The following is an 18,286-nucleotide window of genomic DNA, read 5'->3' as shown; positions in this document are numbered from 1 at the left end:
AGCCAGATACATTTTGGTTTCCAGCAGCACCTGAGCTGCGAGTGGCTCAGCCAGACAAACCTCCAGTGTTTTCATTCCCCTCAAAGCCCTGTGCCAGGCAGAAAGGTTATTGCAGACCCCATCAGTGTCTGTTTGGGCGCTCTCTTGATTCAACAGCCCCATCCACATTGCTTTCCACTTGGGGCCATGTGGTTTATGCCTCTGAACTGACTGAGACTTGACTTCTGCAGTGATGGCTTTTTCAAAAGAGTATACCTTTCCTTATTCATAGGTGTTTTCATTTCCTGGGGCTACCATAACAAAGTACCACACACTGCATGTCTTAACACAGTTCTGGAGGCTAGAAGTCCTAAATCGAGCTGTTGGTAGGGCCACATTCCCTTGGAAGCCTCTAGAGGAGAATCCTTCCTTCCGTGACTTGACTTTCTCCTTTCTCGTAGGCTGGTAGCCCCAGGTGTTCCTTGGTTTGTGGCAGCATAACTCCAGTTTCTGCCTCCATCTTCACATTGCCATCTTCCCTCAGTGTTTTCATATGGCTTTCTCTTCTTTGGGTCCAATGTCCTTCTTAGGAGGACATAGTGTAGGGCCTGCTCTGATGACCTCAACTTGATTACATCTGCGAAGACATTCTAAATAAGGTCTCGTTCATAGTTATTGGGTCAGGACTTCATCATATCTTTTGAGGGTGCACAGTTCAACTCAGAGCAGTAGGCAAGTAAGTAGAGAACCATTTATTGCCCAGTTGACCATACAATTTGGTAAACATGTTTGATGCCAGCTCCAGTAGACTTCCTCAAATTCCATTTGCTCTGTGAGGTCTCATCCTTCCTATTCCAGAAAGTCTTGTCTTTTTCAGCATCCTGTTCTTGGTTGCCAATATCTGGCAAGATCTGTGAGGGATCAGAGATGTTACCCTACTTGCAAGCCAGCAAATTATCCTGCCACGATTTCATGGATGCTGATAGAAGATAACAGGATTCGTAGGTCAGAAAAAAGGACTTTATCACTCTATTTGTGCCACTTTTCTCTTCCTCAAGTCCCAGAGGTGACATAAAGTGGCCTGCATGTGGTTGGTTTTCATTACAGATGAAGAAGCCCCAGCTTGGGAAACCAAAGTCTTTTTAGAATGGGCTGCAGACAAACCTGCCTGACCTTTGTCCCATAGCAGGGACATTATTGTATGGACAGTAAGTAAAACTGTCTTCTCCAGAGGAGCCACTCTGTATTCCCAGGCTGTTGGCCTTTCTGCAAACACCTTTGAAAAATAGTCCAGAACCAAAGCTGTCTTCACAAGATATGCAGAAACACGAGGGACTCATGGGGAATTATCTCCCAACAGTTGTCTGAAGAGATTGAGTTTATTGAATTGTAAGAATTCTTTTTATATTCTCTATATAAAACCTTTGACAAATATGTTTGCAAATATTTTTCTTCTGGTTTGTGGCTTGCCTTCCTGTTAACTATGTATTTCAAAGGACAAAGTTTTTAATTTTGATGAAAACCATCTTACCAATTTTTACTCAGAGTTTTTGCTTTCTGCGTGTTACTTAAGAACTCTTTCAGTGTTGCAAAGACTTTTATCCAGTTTTCTTATAGAAGTGTATAGTTCTTACATTTAAGTCTATGATCCATTTTTAATTTTTTTGTGTATGTTACGTGAGTAAGGGACAAGGTTTATTTTTCCTATATAGATAGCAATTGTTCCAACACTACTGTCATATGTTCTCGCCATTAAATTATCTTGGAACCTTTTTTCAAAAATCAATAGACTATACACATGTAGTCTATTTCTGAACTTTATTTTGTTCTGTTAATCTCCGTGTCTATCCTTTTGCCAGTCAGATTGTCTAAATTTTGTAGCTTTATAATAAGTCTTGATATCAGCTAGTATAAGTCTAGGAATCTTGTTTTCTGCCTTTCTATACAAGTTTTATTATCAGCTTATCAATTTCTTCCAAAAGCCTAGTTGGATTGATTGGTCTTAGAGAATTTTTAAACCCGTGTTATGTATTTCAGAAACAAAGAAAACTCAGCTCCACTAGAGGAAAATACCACAGGGAAAAGTGAAGCAAAAAAAAGAAAGATTGCAGAAACTTCAAATGTTATCACTGAGTCGTTGCCATCTGCAGAATCTGAACCTGTTGAAATTGAGGTGGAGATTGCCGAAGGCACAATCGAAGTGGAGGATGAAGGCATCGAAACATTGGAGGAAGTGGCTTCTGCCAAGCAGTCCATAAAGTACATTCAGAGCACAGGTTCCTCTGATGATTCTGCTCTGGCATTGTTGGCAGATATTACCAGCAAGTACCGCCAAGGCGATAGAAAAGGACAGATTAAAGATGAAGACGGCTGTGCATCTGACCCCACAAGCAAACAGGTAGAAGGTATTGAAATTGTGGAACTTCAGCTGTCACATGTGAAGGACTTGTTCCATTGTGAGAAATGTAACCGTTCATTTAAATTGTTTTACCATTTTAAGGAACACATGAAATCACACTCCACTGAGAGTTTCAAATGTGAAATATGCAATAAAAGGTATCTTCGGGAGAGCGCATGGAAACAGCACCTCAGTTGTTACCACCTTGAAGAAGGTGGAGTCAGTAAGAAGCAGAGAACTGGGAAAAAAATACACATATGTCAGTACTGTGAGAAGCAGTTTGACCACTTTGGACATTTTAAAGAGCATCTTCGAAAACATACAGGTAAGGAACAAATATTTTATATTAGAAGTTTATTTTTTTCCACACTCATTTCAGGCTGAGTGTCTAAATTCTTTTTTAGCGTATAGAAACCATTTTGTGTGTTTGCTAATGTGTAGGCTGAGCACAGTGTTTTTATAATACTAGTTTGTTGATATTGATGCTATCAAAGCAAAATCAGTATTAACTTTGAAGTTAATTGTCATTCTTACACCTTGCCAATTTTTGTATTTTTAAAAGATATACATAAACACTGTTTGTAATCATTATTAAAGATTATTAATTATGAAATTTTAGTTATATGAAACTTCACTGTTAACTGTTTTTTACTTTATCTGCCTTATGTTAACACATTACATAGATGAATACATTTACAAACAATCCCAACCATGTTTATACCTTTGCGAACATTTGCTTATCTGTTTTGACCTGGCGGATAGGTAGGCAGTGTTTGCCCATCTCCCTCATCTCTCCAAGGCAAACATGTCAGGACTGGTGGACAGCCAGGGAGATGAAAAGGGTAAGGTTTCTGTACTTTAGGTCATGGAGATTTAGCGTACCTACCTTCAAGGAGTTCAAAGTTTTGTGAAGAGAGACAAGCAGGCACAGTCAGCTAAGTGCTGATAGAGGTAAGCACAGAGTCTTATGGGAATGTGTGCTTATGCTGTTTATGGTGGAAGACAAGGATTGCTTCCTAGAGGGTTTATCCTGTGATGATTCTCAAGGAAAAGGAGTTAGCCAGGATACCAGCCCTCTAGGCAAAAGAAGCTAAGTGTACAGACATGAGGAGAGAAAAGTCACTCATATGGAGTACTTGTTAGCAGGTTATTATGGCTGGAGAATTGGGTCCAATTAGAGGAACACCAGGAGATGCAGCTGAAGAGTTTTGGGGCTGACTGAATGATATGCACTTTGGCATCATGGATCATCTGCCAGTGGTTCAAGGACAGGAGAGAGAAAGTGATGGGAGATGAGGCTAAGATCATGTAGTTATCTTAGGTAAATGCTCTAAATGAGTTAGATTTTATCTTGGAAGACTGGATCACTTTTAAGAAATTTAACCCAGGGAGATTTCTGATTAAATCTATGCTTTAGAGACAGAGAACTGGCAGCATTGGAGTGGGTGAAGCCTACTGAGTCTAGTTAGGAAGTTGTTTGAGTAATCTAAACAAGGATGAGGGGTTGAATAAAGGCAGTAATATAGTAAAGGCTTGAAGGCGTAACGTGAAGTAAGCAGAGTCAACAGGGTTTGGTGATTGGTGAGACGTGGAGGTAAAAGAGGGGCTTCCTTGGTGGCTCAGACAGTAAAGAATCTGCCTGCCAATGCAGGAGACTGGGTTTAATCCCTGGGTCGGGAAGATCCCCTGGAGAAGGGAATGGCAATCTGCTCCAGTATTCTTGCCTGGAGAATCCCTTGGACAGAGGAACCTGGTGGGCTGCAGTTCATGGGATCACAAAGAGTCGGACATGACTGAGCAAGTAAGGGGTAAAAGAGAAGGTGAATCCCAGCTTTCTGATTTGGGTGGCTTAGTGATCAAAAGTTTATTAAGTTAGAAAAATAGAGAAGGGTAAGATTGGGGGATGAGGGGAGAGAGCAGATATACGTACAGCTGTACCTGTGGGACACCCAGGGTGAAAGAACCTAAAGATGACCTGTAACCATATTTTCAAATGATTGTTGCCTAGTTTTCCAAGGAGGTAATATGGAATTCTAGGAAAAAATGTGGGTTTGGAAACCAGAGTTAGATTCAGGCTCCAGGTTTTTTTTGTTTGTTTGTTTTGGCCTGACTGTACAGCTTGTGGGATCTTAGTTCCCTGACCAGGGATTGAATCTCGGGTCCCACAGTGAAAGCGCGGAGTCCTAAGCACTGGACTGCCAGGGAATTCCCAGGCTCCATTTCTGACATTTGTCAGCCTGATGAACTTGACTTGTCTCTTTATCCTTGGATCTCTCTCCTTGTCTGTGTAAATAAGAATAATGACACCTACCTTACAGGGTTGTGACAAATAAGAGAAATCGAAAGCACTTTGAAGATTGTACTTTTTACACATCTAAAGTATAATTAATCTGTTACTGTTTCTAGACTAAGAAAGACAAACAGGAGCATACAGTATAGTGTTACACCATTTATTTTGAAATTTTTTATATATGTGAAACATTCATAAATGTACTTTTTTTTTCCACTGTGACTACATGGGATTTCAGTTACAGGCATGCCCTAATTTACTTCATCACTCATGATGATACAATTTTAGGTTGTTGCTAGTCTTTTGCCATTCATTACAAACTGTGCTGCAGTAAACATACCTGTACATAATTTTTGTATACATGTTTAAGTAACTCAATTTTTGACAGAGTTGCCAAGTCAAAGGATATGTGCATTGTAAATCTTGGCAAATATTATCAAATTGCCCTTTAAAGAAGTTAACAATTTTTATAGGCTTCATTTTATAGTGAAAAATTATACACTATTAAAACCATTCTCGTTAGCAATAGTCCACCATTTGCAGAGTTGTAAAAGAGTTTGTATACCAACAGTAATTCTAGGTGATTAGGTCTTTTCTCTCATTAATTTTTTCATCTTATGAAAATTATATAAAAAATAAGCTATAGTTGTTTTTTCAGGGAAAAAACACAGCTCAGAGTTATTCCTTGACTGTCAGGTCCACGTGAGTATGAGGGTCACATCTGGGACCTGGTCATCACTGAGGCTCCACCTCTGAAATCGTAGTCTTGTTTGCTCCAGGCATCATCCTTTCTCTTGACTTCTCTCCTGCTTTCCTTCCTTTGGCTGTGGGACTCTACCTCATTTAACGTCATTTAGCCGCCTTGTCCTTCTGTATCCTTTAAACCTCATTTGTTGCCCTGTTTCTGACTTCATCTTATCCTCATCGTATAATTCCTGAGTCACTTTTTCTTGTACTCTAAGCACATTTCCTTGGCTTTTGAACCCTACATCCTGGAATTATTGTAGTCATTTACTTTTGCTCCCTGCTGAGCACTTCTGGCAAAAATTCTTATCAGTAAGTTAGGCCTTTTGGTTTCTGGTTTATATCTTTCCTTTCTTAATTGCCATTCTAGACCTTCAGTGCAGTGCTTGAGCCCCTGTCCACATCCCAGCTTAGCTGTGGAGAAATCTGTGTGGTTCCTTCATTGTCTCCTTCTCTTATTACAGAGAAAGATATTTCCCTGTTTTTCAAGGCCAGTCCTAAATCCCACATCTCAATTTCTCCTCCAAAACCATGTTTCACCTGTCATTCCTACTGCTCTCTCCTTCTCCACTGGTTCCTTCTCCCTTAGCAAATAAGTAATGATTCTTTTCTGGCTGAAGGAACCTCTTATTGACCTGTCCTCATTGAGCCACTTCTCTTTACTTCCAAGCCTTCTTGAAAGAATTTCTGTACTGACTGTTTTCATTGACTTGCCTCACTCACTCTCCCTTACCCCACTGTAGTGTGGCTCCTGATTGCCCCATACCACTCAGTGTTCTTGCTAGCATACCCCAAACCCCTATTGTTACCCTACCTGTCGTTACTACCTCATCTTCCTGAAACTTCTGCCTTAATTTTCCTTAGTGTTCTTCTGTCTACCAGATTTTGCCACTTTGCTCTGAGTACCTCAAACTCACCAGACTCAAAACTGAATTTATAATCTTCCCCAGCATACCCTACTCCACACCTCCTTAAACATCTCTGTTCTTTATTCTGGTTGGTGTTCTAAACCAGCGATCTGGGAGTCAGTATGATACCTCCCGTCTTACTCCTCACCCGCCATACTGTTTTACACCTCTGTGCCTCCTCCTGGAATAAACTTTTTTTGCTGAACTTCTCTTAGTCCATTTTAGGCAGAATCCATCACTCCTCTGTGCTACTACAGCCCATTTCTCATTGCCCTCTTCTCTGTAACAGGCTTTCTGTGGTATATTGCATTTGTTTATGTCCATGTATTTCACCTTCCTGAAATACCCTGGCCTATGATACGAAACTTTTAAAAATAAAAGACAATTTATCTTCATTACCTAGCACATGGCTTGGCAATACAATAAGTGCTCAAAAATTGCTGTGGAATGGAGAGGGCTGCATGTCCCCGAAAAGGAATTTGACTTTGATTTTTATCTAAGGGAAAATAGACAGTGTTTTAAGAAATGCAAAGGCATGGAACAACATTCAGATCCAAATTTTTATTTCTTTGCCAGAGCACAGTTATAAGAATCATTAAAAACTTGTATTTCCGCCTCTTAGAATAGTCTTTTAGATGTGGTGGAAACATCCAAGTTATAAATTCTGCTCCTCCATTCAAGACAGTCCTATCAGAATTACCTAAAAAGAAAAAGATGGTTTGCATTTTCTGTTTTTCTTGACTTGTCAATATTTTTTTGTATTCTAACAGGTGAAAAACCCTTTGAATGTCCAAATTGTCATGAACGATTTGCTAGAAATAGTACCCTCAAATGTCACTTGACTGCATGCCAGACTGGAGTGGGAGCAAAAAAGGGGAGAAAGAAGCTTTATGAATGTCAGGTATGTGTGGATGTGGTGTACCCTGTCCTGAGCAAAGAAGTCTGTGTTGGAAATTGTTAGAAGTGACAAGTAACAAGCCTAGACCAAAAGTATGGCGCTGACAGTTCAGAAAGAGATAAGAGTAAAGAACATAATTGTCTTGCTTTTATAAGGGAAACTGTTGTTTTTATCCAATCCTAGATGATACCAATGTTATTAACATTATGTCCTAAGTAAGAAGTACTGTGAAACTGTGGTTATTCTTAACCATAGAGCTGTCATTGGAATTCTGGAATGGGGTGAAAGAGGCAGACCAGCTATAATGGGCTCTTCCTCTTTGGTTAGTGTTTTTATTCCAAATGGTGAGATTATTCTTAATGTTGATATTATATAAGAAAGTATAATAGTGTTACGTTTATATTCCTAGAATTTATGACATTTAAACAATGAAGGAAATATTAAAATGTTTCCCAAAAAGGATTTAAGTTGTTAACTACAACAGCTAAAAGGTCAAATAAACAAAAGATTTATGAAATCCCTTAGACTATATTACAGATGTTTATTTATAACATATTCAGAAAAATCTGCAACTTTTTCCTTACACAGATTAAATGCATCCCATATTTCTTTCAGTTTGAATGTAAGTGTTAACACTTAACTAATTGGTTGTTTCAGGTCTGTAATAGTGTGTTTAACAGCTGGGACCAGTTCAAAGATCACCTGGTGATACACACTGGAGATAAACCCAACCATTGTACTCTGTGTGACTTGTGGTTTATGCAAGGAAATGAATTAAGGAGGCATCTCAGTGATACTCATAATATTTCAGAGCGCCTGGTAACTGAAGAAGTTCTTTCAGTAGAAACACGTGTGCAAACTGAACCTGTGACGTCAATGACTATTATAGAACAAGTTGGGAAGGTGCATGTGTTACCACTGCTCCAGGTTCAGGTGGATTCAGCACAAGTAACTGTGGAACAGGTCCATCCAGATCTGCTCCAAGACAGCCAAGTGCATGAGTCACACATGAGTGAGCTTCCAGAGCAGGTCCAGGTAAGTTATCTAGAAGTGGGGCGAATTCAGACTGAAGAAGGTACTGAAGTCCATGTAGAGGAGCTGCATGTTGAACGGGTAAATCAGATGCCAGTGGAAGTACAAACTGAGCTTCTAGAAGCAGACTTGGATCAAGTGACCCCTGAAATCATGAACCAAGAGGAGAGACAGCCTACCCAAGCAGATGCTGCCGAGGCTGCTATAGAAGAACACGAAGATGCTGAGGATTTAGAGACCAAATCAACAGTGGATTCCCAAGCTGAAAAGGCAGGAAATGAGAACAGAACACCTGTGCCAGTTTTAGAATGAAATAACAAATGCATATATTTTTAAATTTATGTGTTGGGTTTTTGAACTGATGATGGGCACTGTGACTGTCCTTATGCTAACAGACATGTGGACCAAAGTGAAACTCTTTCCTGTTGTGCTGAACTGTTTCTATGGAAACAGACTGATTTTCCCCCCACTTGCCACAGAGGAGGGATCTTTCCCATAAGTGAATGGGAAGCTTTGAGAAGTATATTTCTGGAAAACTTAAATGGATTATATTCTTATTATATAGTTGGGTACGAATGTATATTTTCATTGTGGTAAGAGTTCTTACTCTCTTTCCCTGGTCATGTCCTTCCTCAAGTTCCCCACCCCCCCATGTTGTAAAATCAAACGTAAAATCATTAGAATACAAGTTGATGTATTCTGATGCATGTTAGAAAATTTGAATATATAGGAAACAAGACTGCATGAAGAAAAGTGCATTGTTACTGTGCAGTTAAATTTTGGCTTCTGGCTTCCTTTAGTTCGAACAACATTCTTGTCTGCCCTGATTGATGGTCATAGACGTCATCTCTGCAACAGAAACAGTGGTGGTGGCAAATTGCTAGAATGTTTAAAAACACACACACACCCATGTGCCTTTTCAAAACCAACTAAACTATAAAGCATCTCTAGTTCTTTTAAAATTTGTGTTGTAAGCAGTGTAGGTGATGCTGTAGTACTTTATATATTTTTTCTTATAATGACAGCTACCAATTCTTTTTCACTTAGGTTGAGAAATTTCATTTAATGGCAGCTGAAGGGCCATTTTCAATTGGGAAAATTCATTTATATCTGTGGTAAACTTTATTTTGATGAAAAGTTGCACTAATATTTTACCACCAGATGAAAACAAGATGAGCATCATTTAAAAATTAATGTATTTAAAATAAAGTACAGAGAAAAACATGTATATAATATATCAGGCTTTGTTTTGAATGAATCTTTTCCCCCAGTCCTTAATGTAAAGATCTTGTGCTATAACTTTTAAAGCCATACAAATAAGAGTGCTAAACTGTGGACTTTAAAGTAGGTGTGTAAATATTTTTAATCAGTATTACTTGGTAAATAAAATATAACAAAAACAGAAAATAAACCAATATGCTATTTTCTTTACCTGTTAAATATTGGGAGATATTTACATTTTTAAAGTAAACTTTAAAATTATGTGTTTGACTCTTGTTTTTTCAATTTAACCAGTGTTTAATTTGGTTTGCGATCAGAGGTGTCTTCTCATCTGTACAAATATGACTGATACATGAGTTGAGATATAACGTTCTCAGTATATATCTCCAATCCTCAAAAATCAATTCAAAAGAAAGTAAGGAGAGGTTGATATTTGCTGTTTTACATGGTGTGGGACACAGTAACCAGTGGAATTTTAGTAGAGCCTATTTTAAAAATCCTTTCTCCACTTACTAGTGTGTTAAATTTAAAAGGTCAGTTCCACGTAACACATTTTGGTAACCCTGATGTTAAATAGTTATAACATTTATGAAGTATATTGAAGAGAATGGCTTTCCGTAACTGGAAAAGTCATGGATTTAGAGATAAGAGAAATTAGGAGACTGTCTTTATTTTAAATCAAAGTGTATGAACATTTCCAAGTCTGTTCTCTTTGATAGTTCGGTATATGCTACAAAGCATAATGCTACAAGGCATAATTATGTTTTATATATATAGACATTTTTTTTTCTTTGGAAAATACTGATGATAGAATTAACTGAAATTTTCAGTTTGCCTTAAGATGTCCATGTTCCTGAGTTTTAGTTTTAAAAATGTTTAAATTCTGACAGTGTTCTCAAGCATATAAATTACTAGTTAGTATCTAGTGAATTTTGAATGCTGAAAATAACTCATGCTGTGCCCTTAAGCCAAGGTATGAAACAAGGTTTATTTTTAAACAATTTTTCAAGAGCCCTGTCTGCAGTGTAGAGATCAGGGACAAAGGCACAGCAAAGCATTAAAATTATCATTTAAGTTTTCAGATTTGGAAAGGCCTTTCAAAGCAGGTTTGAGGGACAGATATAGTTCATTTACTTTTCCCAAAAGATTTGAAGGCTATGTGTGCTCCAAATGCCAGTGAATTAGATTATCACAGAAGACAAGGAAAGGTACCCGCTGGTAGTAAACCTTGCAGTTCCTAAAGCATTTTGCATGTTATTATTTAGTCACTAAGTCATGTTCTTTTTGCACGATTCTTGCAACCTCACGGACTTCTTTGTCCACCAGGCTTCCTTGTCCGTGGGATTTCCCAGGCAAGAATACTGGAGTGGGTTGGCATTTCCTTCTTCAGGGGAGTCTTCCTGACCCAGGGATTGAACCCAAGTCTCCTGCATTGGCAGGTGAATTCTTTACCATTGAGCCACCAGGGAATGATAATGTATATTAAAGTACTGAACTGGATATTTTGTTCTCGCTTTACTCCTGGAGTATTGAGCTAGGTCTGCAGTGTGACAGATGGGTAGTACTACCAGATGTTGGTCACCCACAGGAATCCCAAGAGCACTGGAAAATGATAGGAGAGCCTCTCCTATCTACCCTGCACTGTTCAACAGCAGTTCTTGATTCCTAAACAGCAACTGGCTGACCTTCAATTCTGACAGTACCTGGAATTAACATAGATTCCAGAAAGTGAGAAGGGAGATCAAACTAGTCAATCCTAAAGGAAATCAACCCTGAATATTTATTGGAGTGACTGTTGCTGAAGCTGAAGCTCCAATACTTTGGCCACCTGATGAGAAAAGCTGACTTATTGGGAAAGACCCTGATGCTGGGAAAGATTGAAGGCTAAAGCAGAAGGGGATAGCAGAGAATGAGATGGCTAGATAACACTACCAGCTCAATGAATATGAATTTGAGACTTCAGGAGATAGTGGAGGACCGAGGGTCCTGGCGTGCTACAGTCCATAGCGTCACAACTTAGCAACTGAACGTCCGTGATACTGCCCCCACTTCAGACACCAGCCAAAAATAAGAGTCCCCAGGGTACCCAAACTTCTGCCTGGTTAACTACAAATTAGGTGTTCCCACTCCCTCCCAGGTTAAATAATTCAGTGGAATGATCTGGAACTCAGGAAAGCACTATGGAGTGTAGTTTATTATAAAGGATACAAACCAGGAAGAGACTGAGAGATCCATAGGGCAAAGGGGTGAGGTGGGGGTGCACAGCACATCCCTGTCCCAGCCTGGTGCTCTACCCTCCCAGCACGTGGATGTGTTTACCCAGATGCTCCCTTAACCTTGTTTACTTACTTCCCTTGGGGGTCGGCTGATAGTTCTAGCCCTCTAATCCATATGGTTGATGACTAGTGACTGGAGCTAAGAGTCACTGCATTATATAAACTCAGGTAGAGGCTTGTTAGGAATAACAAAAGATATCACTCAGGAAATTGCAAGTGTTTTAAGAGCTCATTGCCAGGAACCAGATACTTCTTTTTTTTATTATACCACATGTATCATCTGGGATTCAAAGGGAAACTAATTGCACCCCAATGTCAATAAATTTAAAACCTAGAAATCTTTTGAACATGTACAAAAACAAGGATCTTACAGTCCTACCGTTAAAAATAGGCTGCAATTCTCTTCCTAATATTGAAAGTAGAAAGCTTCTGATCCTACTACGTTAAATTTTGAAGTAATATTTCAAGATTTAAAAAGTCTATGAGAATCTTCTAGGCTAATTACCCACTTTATACTTTGAGTAAGCGAACAGCACTGACTGTGGCCTGAATGTGATAAAATGTCCACTGGCAAATCAAGTGGGTTTTAATGCACATCTTCAGCATTCGTTACTGTGTTAAACGATCAGATGGTCATGACAGTGTTCACACAGAGACAGGTTTATAATCGTCATGTAAAATTACAAGTAAATGACCTTCAAAGTTCAGCCTGATTTTGTTGGAGATAGCAGGTTTGAATTTAACACTGAGTTTTTGTTACATCAGGAGAGGGAAACCTAAGCTGAATGTTAACTACTCCATGTTCTATAAACGTTACTTCCTTCATTTTATTGACGTGATGTAGGAAGGCAGCGTGTGAATTCATAATTGTTTTCTTAACTTTCCCACCTAATATGACACTAAATATGATGTAATTATACAACTGAAGTGATGCCCACCTGATACTTGTACCAAAGTACAGCCTAGGAGAGGAACCTTGTAACAAGATAGCATCATTTATGAATTACATTTATGCCAAGCACTTTGTTTAATCATCTGAATGACCTCCTGAAGTAATTACATTATTAGCTGTCATTTTACAAATAGAGGAAACTAAGACAAGGAGATGAGAAATAGCTGGTGGAAAGTGAAACCAGAGAGCTTGACTTCACAGACTCCAGTCACCTCTGTATGAGATCTTTGTGGCTGACAGCGTTGGCTTACACAGAGCATAAGCAAAACAGCCATTTTCCTTCTGGAATTTACCTCAGCCCTTGATGAGTTTGGGGTGGCGGGGAACAGTAGATCAGAAAAGATAGCAAGAGATTCACAGCAAATTGCCTTCTGATAGCTCCTTGCCTAGAGACCACACCGTCTAGGCAATGGTTCAACAAGAGCATGCAACAGCATTTTGTTAAAACACAATTCAATTGGTCTGGGTTAGTATTAGGACCTGAGAATTTGCATTCCTGACATTCCCAGGTAATGTACTGATAGTCCTGGAGCCACACCTGGAGAATGGCTGACCTAGAGTACTTAAGGGAAGCACAGATGACTAGCCAGTGGTGTGAACATTTTGAGGGTCTCTCTCTTTTTTAGAGGTAGTCAGGTGCTACTTTCCAAATATCTTGTTATTTATTGTCCATGTTGACTATTCATGTAAGTCACTGGACTAAGACAATGGTCTTGTTTTTTCATATTAATCAAGAACATTCTACTTATTCTCAGTAATGAATTGCTTTTATCTTTCTGAAATGAAAATGCCACAAAGACATGATCTGTTAGAGAATAATAAAAACTGGAAAATCAGAATAATTGAATACTTTTGCTTCCACTGGGTAACTCAAATACACTTTAGAGACAAAACGATGGCTTATATCTGCTGAGGAGCAAATGTCTGTGTATGAACTCACCTAAGAGAAGAGCTGATCATTGACTCTGTCGCCTGGTAGACCACTTTATTAGAGGTGTATTAGAGCAGTAACTATCCTGTGAAATAATAGTTATCTGTTAGATACAGCTATGAAACATTATGGAGGGAATAACAGATTCAGAACGCTAGTCCAGTTGAAATGGTGCTTATTAAAAACTGAAGATAAAAATCAAACAAAAGAAACCATTTGATTCTTAAAACTTTTCATGAGATAATTTCGGCAAAGAATAAATGGGCCCAGAGCCTTCATCTGTTCATTGTTCAACTGTAGATCACACCCAAGTGCTGGTTATTAAGAAAATATCACACTTATTGCTATACTTGGGCTTCCCCGGTGGCTCAGACTGTAAAGAACCCCCTGCAATGCAGGAGACCTGAGTTCGATTCCTGGATTGGGAAGATCCCCTTGAGAAGGGCATGGCAACACCCACTCCAATATTCTTGCCTGGAGAATCCCAGTGGACAGAGGAGCCTGGAGGGCTGCAGTCCATGGGGTGGGTTCCAAAGAGTCGGACATGACTGGGTGACTAACCACCGCACAGCACATTGCTATACTTGGCTACATATTCAAGAAAATTTGGAGTACAGTTGCTATTAATATTATAGTGGGAATCTCAGGTAATAACTCAAATTAAATAATGAAAATTACTTTTATAATGAAAATGTCTCAAGATTACAATTTGGGTTATTTTCTCTTTTTTACCCCCTCTATTCATTGTACTTTACCTTTAGGAAGAAAGCTAAGTATTGAACACTAATGACTAAATGATGAGGCAGGAATGTCTAAAGTGAATTAAAGTACCCAGAATATCAACAGAATTTAAGCTGACTTGGTAGGGGAAGTAGCGGCACTTCACCCAGTCACTGAAATGTACAACCTTTTTTTCTGCTTTGTTGTTTTTGTTGTTAAATTATACTTGCTCAACAAAAAGATTCATGCATTTTAGAAAAATAAGAAAGTTAAAAGCCACTGCAAGACTCATTTGTTGTTCACTCACTCAGTTGTGTCCGACTCTTTTCGACCCCATGGACTGCAGCATGCCAGGCTTCCCTGTCCTTCACCATATCCTGGAGCTTACTCAAACTCATGTCCATTGAGTTGGTGATGACATCCAACCATCTCGTCCTCTGTTGTCCCCTTCACCTCCTGCTTTCAATCTTTCCCAGTATCAGGGTCTTTTCTAATGAGTCAGCTCTTTGCATCAGGTGGCCAAAGTATTGCAGCTTCAGCATTAGCCCTTCCAATGAATATTCAGGATTTATTTCCTTTAGGATTGACTGGTTTGATCTTGTAGTCCAAGGGACTCTCAAGAGTCTTCTCCGACACCACAGTTCAAAGCTCATTAATGAAATAATTACTGCTAATATTACATGAATATCTCTCCATACACATACACACGAGAGAAAACTTTTAAAAACAATTACCATACTAGTCTTAGTTCTTTTGGTTTAATATTGCTTGAAATTAATAGAAATAAGGGAAACAGAATACATGGGTAAGCTTCAAATAAATGTTTCTTTCCTGCTGGTTCTTTAAAAGTGCCTATAAAATTAAGGAAAAAGATTTTAATAAATCCTAATTGTTGTGATTCAATTTGGTGTTCTAATTATACTTGCATTGTCAAGTCTTGTGAGGTTAGTGTGCCGATTAAACAGCTGATTAACTGGAGTACAAGAGAGAATCTGTGAAATAGATAGATCTGAAGAAACTAACCAGAATGTGAAAGAACGTAAATAGAAGATAAAAATCTGGAAAACACAAGAAAGACGAGATAAAATGAGAAGGTCTGACACATAATGTTCAACTGGAATTTCTGAAAGATAAACATGGAACAGGGATCATAGTCAAAGAGATATTGTCTGAGAATGTTTCTGAATTGTCTCAAAGACATGAAGTCTCAGATTGAGGTAGCATTTAGAATCTAAACAGCATAAATAAAATTTCCTGGAACAGGATATGCCTTTTGAGTTATAGATTCAACTCTGCAGCAATACAGTCTTAAAAACTTTTGCTCTGTGTCCTCTCCCTGACATTTGTCAAATATCCCTCCCATATCCCTCCAAATATCCCTCCGTTCCACTAGCCAATGGCTAGTGGAAGAGGAAGAAGAAAAGCAGAGGTAGGAAAACCTCACAAATAGCCCAGGTTCACATTCAATAGGGAAGTTCTGTATCAGGTGACTTAAAATTAGAGTAGAATGTGCCTATATTCCCTAGAACAGCACTAAAGGTGGGAAGATATGTCAGAACTTGAAATAATAATGCTACCATTTATTAAGCATTTATCTAGGGGGTTCTGACATTTGGGCCCCAACTACTTAGAGACTGTGAAGAAAGGAGTAGACAAATACATTGTTGATGGGGGAGCCTCCTGCCAATCATCCAAGCCCATGGAACTCCAGGTTAAGAAAACCTAGCTCATTGTTTACCAGAAACTGTCTCATTAATTTTCACAACTCCCCGATTACAGATGAGAGAACAGATGAAGGTACATGAAACCAGAGTGTCATGTAATTAGTAAAGAACAGAGCTAAGAGGCAGGGTGTAGCTTTATGAGTCAAAACGCTAAACTTTTAGCCACTGTCGGTACTTCTTAAAGTATAGAACAGGACCTCCTGCTTTAGAGTCAGTTCTTCTATTAATAGTTAGTTGTTTCTAAGAATGTACTTGGCTACTGCTAACAAAAGGGAGTAGGGTTTAATACACTAAATTTTAATGAGCTCTCCAATAACGTGAAACTATACTGTCTTTATAGTTTTTACAGTTTCATCAATTCTTTTGGAAAATAATATTTTTCTGACATTAAAATTTTTTTCTGACATATATTTCCATTGTAGAAAATGCAAACAACACTGGAAAATATTAACATTGTTTAGATTACCTGAGGTTCCACAAGATAATGAAAAAGTATTTCTAATGTCTGATATATTTCCTTCCAGTTATACATATCACAAATTTGTATCACTCTGTTTTGTAACTTTTGCTTTCACTTAACATGTTGAAAGTATTTCCCCATACTATTCAAAACAAAAATGTTAACTTTTCTATATACTGTTACATTGTAATTAGCCTATTGTTGAATGACCCTGTCTAGGAGAAAAACATTTTTTTCAAGTGAAGGAAATTCACTGTGAGGTCAGTCCTGTATGGCTGAGTATCCCAGGACCCCCAAGGGAAAGGAAGGCATGAAGGAAAGGTTTATATTTTGAAACGGAGCAGGCCCTAGCAGTGTCTGCAAGAGGATTTCGGGTGACTCCTGGAAAAAAGTCTGGCTACTGGACTTTAGAAGTGGTTTCTGAAGCTGAGTTTTAAGTTTTCCTTTTCTACGGTAGCCTAAAGTTTTCAGTAACCTCTTAATTCTTTAGAATCCAGGATTGGCTTTGCCTAGCGTTGCTCTACAGGGGCACCATGGGATGACCTATGTCAGAGTATGCATCACCTGGGAAGTTTCTGGGCTGTTTCTTTACGAATTCTTGTTCTGTGGATTGTCATGTTGTAGAATTCAAGGAGTCTTTTGTATTTAAAATATGCAATGATTTATCCTGTATTTCATTGTTTTAGAAAGACTGATGGAATGTACTATTTTAAGATTACTCCTTTTTTTTTTTTTAAAAAAGTCCTTTTGTCTTTGAGAAGAAGGCCTCCCTTTAAAGACACACTTTTCTCACAGAGAACCTTTATAACCACTCCTATAAAACAAGAAAGCACTTTTTCCAGGTTCTCTTGGTTTTCCTGCCAATCCCAGTGGTCAGTCTGTGGAGCTGTCCAAGGTTTTATTTCTTGCCCTTCCTGTTCTGGCCCCTTTAATCATCACACAAAGAGGCAGCACAGGCTACTGAGGAAGAGCACCAGACTTGAGCCAGACCCTCAGGTCTGAGTCCCAGCATCAGTACTGGACAGCTGTGTGACCTTGAGCAAGCCAAGTAAATTTCTGGGCCTCAGTTCCCTCTTCTGTCAAAACAGGGGTGGTAATCAGAGCACCTAACTGAAAAGGTTAATGTGAGGATTTAACCAGTCATTCTGTGAAAGTGTTTATAACAGTTACTGGCAAGTAGCAAAATAAGGAATCTTTGGATTCCCTAATTTCTACCATAAAAGGGCTTTAAACTCAGTTTATTTTTCCCCTTAGCTCTTTCGCTTTTGTAAATACACCCTAGCAATTATGGAGGATTCAGCCACATGAGGAGGTGGAAAGATTGTTCATAGAGCTGTGACTTAGGGCCCCCAGTCAGGGCTTGCCATTAACCAGCCCCGTGGCCCTTCTTAACTGACTTCTCCGACTTCAATTCTTCCTCTGTAAAATGAAGGACGTGAGCTTCAATAAATCATCTTTATTCTTTAGTATTCGGTGAATCGTGTTCTTTCCTTGCTTGTAAACTGGAAGAACATTTGGCACCCACCATGAGCCGGGGAGTACACAGGACACTGGGGATCCACTGCCCAAGGGGCACCCAGGGAACAAGGCCTAATGTATTCGAGGAATCCGGGCTGAGGGTGGCGTTAGCACTTATTTCTGCAAAGCCTGAACGCTCCTAGACTCACCTGAAGGAGCTGTCACGGTGGTTTGCTAGAAAACCCCGTTCCGTTAGGAAGATTACTGGGTCTCCCAAGGACACCGAACCCCTTTT

At 39.0% G+C, this 18,286-nt stretch overlaps 1 protein-coding gene and 1 long non-coding RNA gene across 7 annotated transcripts in view; one reads left to right on the top strand and one right to left on the bottom strand.

Annotated features, from left to right (window-relative positions):
- The window catches only part of ZNF131 (zinc finger protein 131), a 27,817-nt gene extending 18,082 nt beyond the window's left edge, over positions 1–9,735 (top strand). For 4 of the 6 annotated variants that reach the window (XM_018065708.1, XM_018065713.1, XM_018065710.1 and 1 more), the window contains exons 5-7: positions 2,017–2,702; positions 7,090–7,220; positions 7,875–9,735. In XM_018065708.1, coding sequence (XP_017921197.1) covers positions 2,017–2,702; positions 7,090–7,220; positions 7,875–8,561 — 1,504 coding nt within the window. In that variant the 3' untranslated portion in view covers positions 8,562–9,735. The remainder of the gene's footprint in view (positions 1–2,016; positions 2,703–7,089; positions 7,221–7,874) is intronic. The other 2 variants (XM_018065715.1, XM_018065714.1) reach the window with 2 other exon arrangements.
- Positions 5,587–18,286, bottom strand: LOC108638409. The gene is made up of 3 exons (XR_001919799.1): positions 18,201–18,286; positions 13,639–13,714; positions 5,587–7,019 (listed from the first exon to the last, which is right to left on the bottom strand). It is a non-coding gene; the product is annotated as an uncharacterized LOC108638409 (long non-coding RNA).

Source organism: Capra hircus, chromosome 20 (assembly GCF_001704415.2).
Source record: "Capra hircus breed San Clemente chromosome 20, ASM170441v1, whole genome shotgun sequence".
Classification (NCBI taxonomy): domain Eukaryota; kingdom Metazoa; phylum Chordata; class Mammalia; order Artiodactyla; family Bovidae; genus Capra; species Capra hircus.
This window is presented reverse-complemented; position numbering and strand designations above follow the sequence as displayed.